This window comes from Carica papaya, chromosome 2, assembly GCF_054855325.1.
Source record: "Carica papaya isolate Zhongbai chromosome 2, ASM5485532v1, whole genome shotgun sequence".
NCBI classification, from domain to species: domain Eukaryota; kingdom Viridiplantae; phylum Streptophyta; class Magnoliopsida; order Brassicales; family Caricaceae; genus Carica; species Carica papaya.
Genome location: NC_142310.1, coordinates 33,799,421 through 33,811,840, shown reverse-complemented (window position 1 = coordinate 33,811,840; position 12,420 = coordinate 33,799,421). Strand labels below are relative to the sequence as shown.

The following is a 12,420-nucleotide window of genomic DNA, read 5'->3' as shown; positions in this document are numbered from 1 at the left end:
CTACGAACAAATCCTTTTGTCTACACAATCCTCTTATAAAGGAGTGATATACAGCTCCAGAAAAAAAAAATTATGAAGAAGGTTAGCTCTTTTCCACTTTTTGATGACCTTGAACTAAACAAGGGAAAAGAAAAAAAAGAAAGAAAAAGGCGTTTCATTGTACAAGTTTCAAAGAGATGAGATGAATGAAAGAAGGGATGTAGAATAAAAGTTAACCAAACTATGCTAAAATGTAACTTTAGTACTAAATTGCATCCATATAATGTCAGACCTTAAAAAGTAAGTGTTGCAAATCATATAACTTTTTAAGAAAATTATAATCCTATAACTGCAATATATATACACTAAAACTACAGATTTTTTTCTTAAATCACACCAGATTTCTTAGTGGAATGTTCTTTTTTTTGCTCAAATTACACCAGATCTTTTTGTGGATTCTGTCTCCACAATTCCACACACACATATATATGTATAGTATAAACTTCATTAAAACAAAATACCTCATTGAACTTGCTGCAGCCTAAATTGAAATCATATACAGAGAGAGGGCTAAAGAGAGATGGAGAAAGAAGAAAAGAAAGGTTGCAAATTGTTGCCTGTGCCATGTCCATTTCAGGGTCACATAAACCCAATGCTTCAGCTAGGTTCAGTTCTTCACTCAAAAGGATTCTCCATCACCATAATTCATGCTCGATTCAACTCTCCCAACCCATCAGTCCACCCTGCCTTCAACTTCATCTCCAAACCAGATATCTTTCTTGAGCAACAGATTTCTCCAGGAAATATGGTAGATCTTGTTCTGCTTCTTAATGCCAAATGTCAAGAACCCTTCAAAAAACTCTTGGCCCAGACGATAAATCACCAGGACTGTTCTCATCCTCAAATCGCCTGCATCATCTATGACGAGGCCATGTATTTCACTCCAATAGTTGCCAGTCATTTCAAGCCTCCAAGCATCTTGTTTTGAACTTGCAGTGCCACAAGTTACCTTGCTCGTGCAGTCATTCCCAAGATATATTTACAAGGCCGCCTTCCTTTACCAGGTATTATAACATGTTCGTGCCTCTCTCGATAGCAAAACATGTACGCTTAGAGATATGGCCATCTCTCTTTTCCAGCAAATTACGTTAATGGGTTGCTGGTTCCCTAACTTTTAGAAATCTCGTCTGTATTTAATTACAATAGACAAACCACTGATACTGGAAATCTGACTTTGAACTACAGACTCTGTATTGCATGATCTAGTGCCTGAACACTATCCTCTGAGGTTCAAAGATCTACCCTTTATGAAACCTGGATCAGAAGAACAAACCTCGCAACTGATGCCTAACTTGTCCAATACAGAAAGAAGCTCAGCAACAGTATTTAACACGATGGATTGTCTTGAACAATCGTCATTAGCAATTATTCAGCACCAAAAACAGCACACAATCTTCCCAATTGACCCTATGCATAAGCTTGCTCCAGAATCCACCAGTAGCTTATTAGAAGAGGACACCAGTTGCATAGCATGGCTCGACAAGCGAGCTCAAAATTCTGTCATGTACATAAGCTTGGGAAGCATAGCATCCATGGATGCTAAGGAGGTAGAAGAGATGGCTTGGGGACTGGCCAATAGCAAGCAGCCTTTCTTGTGGGTAATACGATCCAGCCAGAAAATTGCCTCCGAATGGATGGAGCCATTCACAAAGAATTTCAAATTTTCAGTTAGAGAAAGAGGCTGCATTGTGAGATGGGCACCCCAGAAACAAGTGCTGGCACATGATGTAGTAGGAGGGTTCTGGACCCATTGCGGATGGAATTCCACACTTGAAAGTATATGTGAAGGGGTTCCAATGATATGCAGACCATGTTTTGGGGATCAAAATGTGACTGCAAGGTATGTTAGCCAAGTATGGAAAGTAGGTTGGCAGTATGAAAATGAGTTGGAGCGAGGTGAAATAGAGAAAATTGTTCTGAGACTAATGGTTGAAGAAGAAGGGAAGGAGATGAGAAAGAGGTCAAGGGATTTAAAACATATGGCTGAAGCTAGCATTAATAGTGATGGTCCTTCAAGCAATTCCTTGAATGAGTTGGTAGAGTTTATTATGTCCTCTTAGGGTTGTCTCATTCTCAAAGAATGCAAAAAAATGTTCTTCTTACAAAGTGGTTGTCACAAACTAAGTTTTTCAAATGCGTGAAAAGTGAATGTTTAACCTGACTCCAAAAAAATCATAGGAAGGCTCTAATTGTGAATCAACTAGCTAGACTTGTAATAACCTGATTCCAAAAACCTGCCAGAAAATATTAGACGCTGTAATGCAGACCAAATCTTCGTCCTCAAGCAGTCTGCAGCAGCCATTTTTTCATAAACGTCGGTGCTGCTAGTTTTCCTTTCTAAGTTAAGGGCCATAACTCTTTCAGACTTTGGGATTTGAAACCCATGTCATAACCTCATTCACCGAAAACTGTGAGCAGATAAAAATACCAAGAAGCCAAATCCTTGGTAGTAGGGATTGGTATATGATTGAATTGAAGGTGTCCAAGGAGATTGACTCCAGAACAAGCAGTTATCATGTGTTGAAGGGGTAGAAAATAAATTTGAACAATCTGATCCATTATTTCTGCTCATATTCATTACAATTTCCTTGTCCCACCAGTTAGCCTGAACATACTTCATATCCTCAATGACTAACCTAACTCTAGTGTCTTTAATCAGGAGCTTTTAGCCTTCAAGAAGAGTTGGCCCAGATGATGCCACCAAGGTATTATCCTGATGTTGAATTCTTTAGTATCATCTATATAATTCAATCAGCATGTTTTAAGCTTTTCTGGGTCATCTACAAATTCAATTTGTATGATTCTGTTCTCTCCTCAGCCATCTACATATATCAGGCAGAACTAGCTTGTAAGAGTACTTGATGCTTTTGGTTAAATAGAATAGCAGAGCAAACCAAAACAAACATGTCAATACCGGGTCTCCGTAGACACGACAGCAGGTCTACCCTCCGCAGGCTTTACTCCGACTCTACCTTGACAAAATGAATGGCAAACAATCACTTCTCTTAGAGAGAACAATCGAGAAATGATTATTAACTCTCAAAGCAGAAAAATAATAATAATAATAATGAAGCAGAAAATAATTTTATTATTTGTATTACTTTCTTATTATTAGAACATCAATTCTGTATTATCATTACAAAATCCAAAAACCCACAGGAGAGACACTAACAATCTTGTATTTTATCCAACATCTTAAAAACAATAACACAAAGGTGGCATATTGTCAAACATCTAGCAGACAAAAGCATCAACAAACACCTGTTGCAGAAGAGATGACCAAGACGACAATCTTGGATTTGAAACTTTCAGCCAGAAATCTCGATGGCCTTAACGTCAGGCTTCTTCACCTCCGCTTTAGGCACCGTAACAGTGAGCACCCCATTCTCCATTGAAGCCTTCACCTCTTCCATCTTCACGTTCTCCGGCAACCTGAACCACCTTGAGAACTTCCCGCTGCTACGTTCCACACGGTGCCATGTCTCCTTCTTTTCCTCCTCCTCCACGTGTCTCTCCCCGCTGATCTTCAGCACCCTGTTATCTTCCACCTCCACTTTCACCTCCTCCTTCTTCATCCCCGGGAGATCCGCCTTGAACACGTGCGCCTCCGGGGTCTCCTTCCAGTCCACACGCGTGTCAACGATTGCGGAACTCTCGCGAGAAAGAGACGACGAACGGGAAGGGAAATTCCAAAACGGGTCCCAAACGTCGAGGGAGAAGGGATCGCAGACGCTGCTTCGGTTGCCGAAGAAGCTTGGAATCAGCGACATCGTTAAAGAGCTAGGTTTGAGCTTGAGAAAACCTTGAAATAAATGTATTGAAGATTTAGCTTACTATCTTCTGGTTCGATGGCGAAGAGGTGGGTTGATCGGTGCATTTATAGAAAGGAGAAGAGAGTTGTGAGAGGAGAATTTCCATGTCCAGATTCTTCTTCCAGCTTCTGTAATTTTCGCGCGAAAAGCAAGTCAAAAACTAAACGAGGAGGAGGTCGAATGTTCCAGATCTTTCTTTTTTTGAGCTTCAAGGCCCATTTACGTACTTGGGTTTTGCAATGGGCTCTCCGAAGACAAGTCCCCTTTGGGCTAGTGAGATTTGACCCTAATAAATTTTAAAATATATAATCTATATATAAAATATTAATTATAATTATATATGATATAGAGATAATTTTAAATATTATTTATCAAAGTTTAAAATATAAAAATGATATTAATACGATAATATGTATAGTAATTATCAATTTAAATTCTTAAAATGTAAAAAGAGAAATTAACCTTTAATTGACTACAAATTATGGAATATACAATTTTTAGATACCAAATTAATTTAAATAATGTATATGATAATATGTCCATATTTTTCATTACGATAAATGATAATGTAAGTACAATATATTAACATGTATATAGAATTAGAATCATATATTTTAAATTTTATTAAAAATAATAAAATTCGAGCACGGTAATATTTAACACACAAAAATTACTAAAATATATAAAATTGAGACGTTCACTTGACCACATAAAATAAATTTTTTACATATATAGAACTTCAAATTATTAATTCTAAATTCAGATCAGCAAAAGCGCATGTGTTTTTTCAAGGATGAGTAACAGTTAGGGTTTCATAATCTTTATTATTTTAAATAAATATTATTTAATTATTGTCCGTATAAATATTAAAATATAATAAATAAATAAATATATACGTCATACATTATAAAAAATTAAAAAACTTAATTTTATATTTAAATGATTTCATGATCTCATTTTCTTCGTAATCATCTTAAAGCTACCCAGATCAAGACAAAAATTATTCATAATTGTTTGAAGAATTTTATTTTTTTTTTGCACAATGAGAGACAAAAGTTTAAAAAAAATTAAGAGATTATTATGCATATCTTGAGCCAAAAGATACTTGTAGTATTGTTAATGAAGAACTATTGGAGATCATTCAGCACTTGAACATGAGAATAGAGGACTACCGGTAAAGAGAAGTCAGCATTTGCCAACCAATCAACGCATTATTCATTTTGCGATAGATATGTCAGATCCCAACGTATCGTCGTTTACACGATCTCTTGTAAATGAGTGATATAGTGCCAAAAGAAAAATGACGAAGATGTTTGATTCTTTTTCCATTTTTGATGAGCTTCTACTAAAAAAAGGAGACCAAAAAGAAGATCTACAAAGCAATAATAGAGGTCAAAGAAGAAACGGCAATGGAGTAAATGTTAACTGTATTAGATTGCATCCATCTAATGTTATTACACCTTAAAAGATATGTGCTGCAAAACATATAACTGTATAAGAAAATTATCATCTAATAAGATTTCAATATGTATCCACTAAAATTGTAGATTTTTTTTTTCTTCAATCACATCATATTTTCTCTTAAACCGTATCAGATTTTCTCTTAAACCATATCAGATTTTCTCATGGATTCTATTTCTAACCTCCACTACATATATACATACATATATATATATGATGTATTGCAGAAGCAGCAACTTAAATTGAAATCACATAGAGGGAGAACCAAAGAGAAATGGAGAAACAAGAAATGAAAGTTTGCAAATTGCTGCTTGTGTCATGCCCATTTCAGGGTCACATAAACCCAATGCTTCAGCTAGGTTCAATTCTTCACTCAAAAGGCTTCTCCATCACCGTTGCTCACACTCAATTCAACCCTCCTAACCCATCAGCCCACCCTGCATTCGATTTCATCTCCATACCATATACATTTCTTGAGCAACAGACTTCTCCAGGAAATATGATAGATCTTATTCTGCTTCTTAATGCCAAATGTCAAGAACCCTTCGAAAATTTCTTGGCCCAGATCATAAATCACCAGGACCCTTCTCATCCTCCATTTGCCTACATCATTTATCACGAAGTCATACATTTCTCTCCAAAAATCGCTAATCATTTCAAGCTTCCAAGCATCATGTTTCGAACTTGTAGTGCCACCACTTTTCTTGTTCGTGCTGTTATTTCCAAGCTGCATTTACAAGGTTGCTTTCATTTACCAGGTATTATAACATTTTGTGCCTTTCTTGATAACAGAACATATACACTTAGAGATTGGCCATTTCTATTGTATCTAATAACATGTGAAACAGGTTGATTGTTGGCCAGCTGTTAGAGCCTTATTTGTATGATCAATTACAATAGGTAATGGAAATCTAACTCTGGACTACAGACTCTATTTTGTAGGATCCAGTGCCTGAAAACTATCCCCTGAGGTTCAAAGATCTACCCATTACAAAATTTGGGTCAGAAAAACAGACCTTGCAACTGATGGCCAACTTGTTCAATACAGAAAGAAGCTCAGCAATAATATTTGTTAAAATTAATGATTTTTTCTATTAAGGTTAAATTCAAAAAATAGAAATCCACCGTGAGGATGTTTCACGGAAGGATACGTAAAATCTCATGTGATGTGTATGCATGATTTTCGGACGATCTGATTTGATCGATTGGTTGATGTAATCCGTTTAAATTTGTATTGCTATATATATATGATGAAATAAAGGAGAAGATAACTCATTCTCTCCAGAAAAAGCACGCATCTTCAGAACAGCAAAACAGAGGCAGTTGCATAAGCTTTCTCTGTTTTGCTGCCCTTTCTCTCCTCAACTTTCTCTCTCTAAGTTTGTTCATTCACAAAGCCTCCTTTGAAGCTTATTCTCTTTCAATCAACAAGTGGTATCAGAGCAGTTATCTTAAGGGACCTGTAAATCAATATACTCTCAAAAATCCAATGACATCCACTGCAACAACACCCCCTCCACACTTTAATGAAGAAAACTACCATGAATGGGCAATCAAAACGAGAGCTCATCTGAAAGCCTTAAGTCTGTGGGATGTTATACTGGATGACAGTGATCCTCTTCCACCAGGGGACACTGCCACTATAAACCAAATTACAAGGCACGAGGAAGATAAAGCCAAGAAACCAAAGGCAATTGCTTGCCTTTTCTCGGCCGTTTCAGATAGGGTATTTTCAAGGATTATGAACTTCGAATCACCAAAGGCTGCTTGGAAAAAACTTAAGGAAGAGTTCGATGGGGGAGTCAGAAGCAGGAAGGTAAAAATTCTGAGACTGAAGAGTGAGTTTGCATTACTCAGAATGCAGAAAAATGAATCAGTGATGGACTATGCATCCAAACTCTTGGACGTGGTAAACAAAATGAGACTGCTATGGGAGGATTTTCCGGAATCAAGGGTAGTAGAGCAAATTCTTATCAGCTTGCCCCCCAAATTCGAGTCTAAAATTTCAGCCTTGGAGGAGCTTGCGGACATTGAGAATATCTCCTCGGTTGAGCTGATAAACAAGCTTCAATCTAGTGAGCAACTGGTAAATATGCATTTTCGACAACATACTGAGAGAGCCTTAATTTCAACTCAGATCAAAGGCAGCTCTTCAATACAAAATCAAGGAAGAAGAAGTGGATGGAATCAAACTGGAAACCAGAATTCCAGTAAACAAAGAAAATATTCTCAGTGTAGTATCTGTTCTTTGACAAATCATTCAGAAAATGAGTGTTGGTACAAGGGAAAGAAAACCATTCGATGCAATTTTTGCAAAAGGCTTAGTCACAAGGAAAATTTCTGTAGACAGAGACAAAAGCAGGAAGGATCACGATCAAAGCAGGAACAACTGCAAGCCAATATCACCAATGTGTCCTGTGAGCCAAGTGACACAATTCTCGTTGCACTAAGTAGGCTGTCAGTTGAGGATGATACTCTCTGGGTGGTAGACAGTGGATGCACCTCCTACATGTGCAAGGATGATGGCTTATTCGTATCACTTGATAGAACAATCACAGGGCAGGTCCGACTTGGAAATGGTAAGCTGGAAACCATCAAGGGCAAAGACAACATAGCCATTAAAACCAAGGAATGTAGGAAACTTATCACTGATGTAAATTTTGTTCCTACCCTCTCACAGAATCTTCTCAGTGTGAATCAGATTACTGATCGAGGCTACTCGGTTGGATTCAAGGATAACTGCTGCAGGATATATGATCCTGATGATCGCTTGATTGCTTCCATCCAAAAGAAGAATCAAGTCTACTCCTTGAAACTCAGAGAAGTAGTTGAGAAGGCCAGTGTTGCCTCTGTAACTGAAGGTGAGATTTAGTACAGGTGCCTTGGGCATTTTCATGCTGCTGGGCTACAACAACTGCAGAAGGGAGGTCTAACCAAGGACTTCCCAAATATTGCAGTTACTGAGACAATATGTGGTGCATGTCAGATGGGGAAATTGGCAAGGAATTCTTTTCCTTTGCAAGCATATTGGAGAGCAAAAGATAAGCTAACACTAATTCATTCGGAGATTTGTGGTCCAATGACAGAAAACTCCATGAGTAGTTGCAGGTATTTTGGCTTGTTCATAAATGATTTTTTCAGGATAATTTGGGTTTGATTCCTGCAGAATAAAGCTCAAATTTTTGGTGAATTCAAGAAGTTCAAGGCTATTGTAGAAAAGGAAAGTGGCAGTTTACTGAAGTGCCTAAGGACAGATAATGGGCTTGAATTCAATTCCAGCTAATTCAATGATTTCTGTTCTGAGAATGGGATCAAAAGGTAGCTCACGGCACCATACTCTCCTCAATAAAATGGTGTCTCGAAGAGGAAGAACAGAACCATTGTGGAAATGGCAAAAAGCATGCTTGCTGACAAGCATCTGCCTAAAGCCTTGTGGGTTGAGGCAGTGAACAATGTTGTGTTCCTGCTCAACATGCTGCCTACAAAGGCTGTAAAATAGATGACACCGGCGGAGGCTTGGAGTGGCATTAAACCATCAACTAAGTATCTAAATGGGTTTGGATCCGTGTGCTACTACCATGTCTCGGATGACAGGAGATCCAAGCTAGAAATGAAGGCTGAGTTGTGAGTATTTTTGGGATACAGTACTGAAGCAAAAGCATATAAAGTTCTAAACCTAAAAACCAACAAGCTTATGATTCAAAGAAATGTAACGGTGGATGAAAATAGCTACTGGAATTGGGAGAAGCTGAAAGTCAAAAGAGACTGTGTCACAGTTGAAGAATGAAAGAAATCAATGACAATATCAAACCCAACTCAGAGTGATGAAGAAGGTGAAGCAAAAGAGAGAATAAAAATGAAAGTCCAACTGACATCTATGAGAGGTGTAGCTTTGCCTCAAAAGAAGCTTCATCTGTTGAGGAAGCACTTCAGCAGCAAGAGTGGAGACTTGCCATGGAAGAGGAAATAAGGATGAATTGACAAAAACAATACTTGGTCTCTGGTAAAATTAAGTACAAACAAAAAACCAATTGGAGTAAAGTGGGTGTTCAAAGTGAAACTCAATCCGGACGGGACAACAAACAAGCAGAAGGCACGGCTTGTGGCCAAGAGATACTCCCAGCTTCCAGGAATCGACTACAAAGAAACCTTTGCTCTTGTGGCCAGATATGAAACAATTAGACTCATTCTGACCATGGCAGCTCAGTTTGGTTGGAGTGTGATGCACTTGGATGTGAAATCGGCTATCTTGAATGGTAAACTAAATGAAGAAATTTATGTTGAGCAGCCACCGGGGTTTATTCAACTTGGAAAGGAGAGTCACGTCTATCTTCTTCACAAGGCCCTATACGGCCTCAAACAAGCTCCACGAGTCTGGTATGATAAGTTAAATACATACTTACTTCACTGTGGGTTTGAGAGAAGCATGACAGAAAACACACTGTATATGAATAGAGATGAAAACCAACTTATCACTGCAGTATATGTTGATGATATACTGGTGACAGGCAGCAACAAAAGGAAAATGATAGAGTTCAAGCTTAAATTGGAAAAGGAATTTGAGATGTCTGATCTTGGGGAAGCTACCTACTTCCTGAGAATGGAGATTCAACAAAGCAGCTTGAGTATTTTTCTTTCACAAGGCAAGTATGCTAAAGAAATTTTAAATAAATTCAACATGAATCACTGTAAATCAGTATCTACACCACTGGTGTCCAACCTGAAATTGTCAAAGGACGAGAAAGGTAGCAAAGTTGAAAAAGGGAACTACAGAAGTCTGATTGGGAGCCTTCTGTATCTCACAGCTACCAGACCAGACATTTTGTTTGCAGTGAGTTTACTTTCAATGTACATGGCTTCACCGAGGGAATCACACTTACAAGTTGTCAAACATGTACTGAGGTACTTGAAAGGAACCTGGAATTTCGGTGTTTAATTCAAAGCAAGAGCTAAGGGTGGATTAGTCGGCTACAGTGATAGTGATTGGGCAGGAAGCGTAGAAGATGCACGTAGCACAACTGGGTACTTGTTCAAACTAGGCTCCGGTGTTTTTTCATGGGTATCTAAGAAACAGGATACTGTGGCTCAGTCCACAACTGAAGTTGAGTATGTAGCCGCAGCTACAGCAACTAACCAAGCAAATTAGTTGAGGAAGGTGTTCAACGATCTTAAGCTGGACAAACAAACACCTACAGTGTTGTATGTAGACAACAAGTCTGCAATTGCCATTGCGAAAAATCCAGTAATGCACGAGAGAACTAAACACATCAACGTTAAGCATCATGCTATACGTGAGGCTGAAATGAATCAAGAAATAAAGCTGATACATTGCTTCACTGATGATCAGCTTGCGGACATTCTAACCAAGGCCCTGTCTAAAGGTAAATTTGAGGATTTGCGAGAAAAAGTGGGGATTGGTGAAAAAAGTCATTAAGGGGGAGTGTTAAAATTAATGATTTTTTCTGTTAAGGTTAAATTCAAAAAATGAAAATCCACCATGAGGATGTTTCACGGAAGGATACGTAAAATCTCATGCGATGTGTATGCATGATTTTCGGATGATCTGATTTGATCGATTGGTTGATGTAATCCGTTTAAGTTTGTATTGCTATATATATATGATGAAATAATGGAGAAAATAACTCATTCTCTCCGGAAAAAGCACACCTCTTCAGAACAGCAAAACAAAGGCTGTTGCATAAGCTTGCTCTGTTTTGTTGTCCTCTCTCTCCTCAACTTTCTCTCTCTAAGTTTGTTCATTCAGAGAACCTCCTTTGAAACTTATTCTCTTTCAATCAACAATATTTAACACTGTGGATTGTCTTGAACGATCTTCACTAGCGATTATTTAGCACCAAAAACAGTTTCCAGTCTTCCCAATTGGCCCTATGCATAAGCTTGCTCCAAACTCCACCAGCAGCATACTAGAAGAGGACACCAGTTGCATAGCATGGCTCGACAAGCAAGCTCATATACATAAGCTTGGGGAGCATAGCATCCATGGATGCCAAGGAGATAGAAGAGATGGCCTGGGGACTGGGCAATAGCAAGCAGCCTTTCTTGTGGGTGATACGATCTAGCCACAAAATCGCCGTAGAATGGATAGAGTCATTCACAAAGGATTTCAAAAATTCAGTTGGAGAAAGAGGCTGCATTGTGAGATGGGCACCCCAGAAACAAGTGTTGACACATGATGCAGTAGGAGGGTTTTGGACCCATTGCGGGTGGAATTCAACACTGGAAAGTATATGCGAAGGCGTTCCAATGATATGCAGACCATGCTATGGGGATCAGAATGTGACTGCAAGATATATTAGCCAAGTATGGAAAGTAGGTTGGCAGTATGAGAACGAGTTGGAGCGAGGTGAAATAGAGAAAACTGTTCAGAAACTAATGGTTGAAGAAGAAGGAAAGGAGATGAGGAAGAGAGCAAGGGATTTAAAACATAAGGTTGAAGCTAGCATCAACAGTAATGGCCCCTCACGCAATTCCTTGAATGAATTGGTAGAGTTTATTACGTCCTCTTAAGGTTTCTCCGGGTCACAGAAAAAAAAAATTTGGCTGTGACAAACTAGGGTTTTCAAATGCTTGAATGGTGAACATTTAAAACCTCAATGCAATACTTCCGTGCGCTTCGTGATACCAAAAACCCGAGTCCCAAAAACCAGAAAGAAAGATTAAAGACTAAAGACCCTGCAATGGAGATCAAATATATTTCCTGCAGCAGTCTGCAGTAAGTCATTTTCTGATAATATACAAGAATACTATTTTCTTTTTTCAGAATTCAAGATTCCAAGCCCATCTCATAAATGGGTTGTCGTCGACTCTGACACATTTGAATTTCTAAAAAGAAAAATTCTGACAAATTCAAAGGAGCACGTGGTGTGATGATTAAATTGATTTTCTGTTTGCGACTTAAGAAATTTGGGAATCCAGATGGGGTACAATTTATTTACCTTTAAATTCCACAAGTAGAATTTTCTTTTCTTAAAGAACAAAATTATTAGTTTAATAATAATTGTAATGTCTTCTATCACTTTAAGACCACGTCCTTTTGTGAATTGTTTTTTTAATATTATATATATATATATGTGTGTGTGTGTGTTCA

The 12,420-nt window shown here is 38.1% G+C and overlaps 1 protein-coding gene and 2 pseudogenes across 1 annotated transcript; 2 read left to right on the top strand and 1 right to left on the bottom strand.

Annotated features, from left to right (window-relative positions):
* Nucleotides 1-526: 526 nt before the first annotated feature.
* Nucleotides 527-2,099, top strand: LOC110812083 (UDP-glycosyltransferase 76E2 pseudogene; annotated as a pseudogene).
* A 1,008-nt stretch (nt 2,100-3,107) lies between these two features.
* LOC110812213 (17.6 kDa class I heat shock protein 2-like) lies at nt 3,108-3,978 on the bottom strand. Its single transcript, XM_022038927.2, has one exon. The coding sequence runs from the start codon at nt 3,807-3,809 to the stop codon at nt 3,348-3,350; it is 462 nt and encodes a 153-aa protein (XP_021894619.1). The 5' UTR covers nt 3,810-3,978; the 3' UTR covers nt 3,108-3,347.
* Nucleotides 3,979-5,392: 1,414 nt separating this feature from the next.
* On the top strand, nt 5,393-12,269 carry LOC110814302 (UDP-glycosyltransferase 76E2 pseudogene; annotated as a pseudogene).
* Nucleotides 12,270-12,420: the final 151 nt, after the last annotated feature.

Bases quoted from the DNA above. Each gene is read 5' to 3' on its own strand.
- LOC110812213 (XM_022038927.2), bottom strand. From the start codon at position 3,809: ATGTCGCTGATTCCAAGCTTCTTCGGCAACCGAAGCAGCGTCTGCGAT.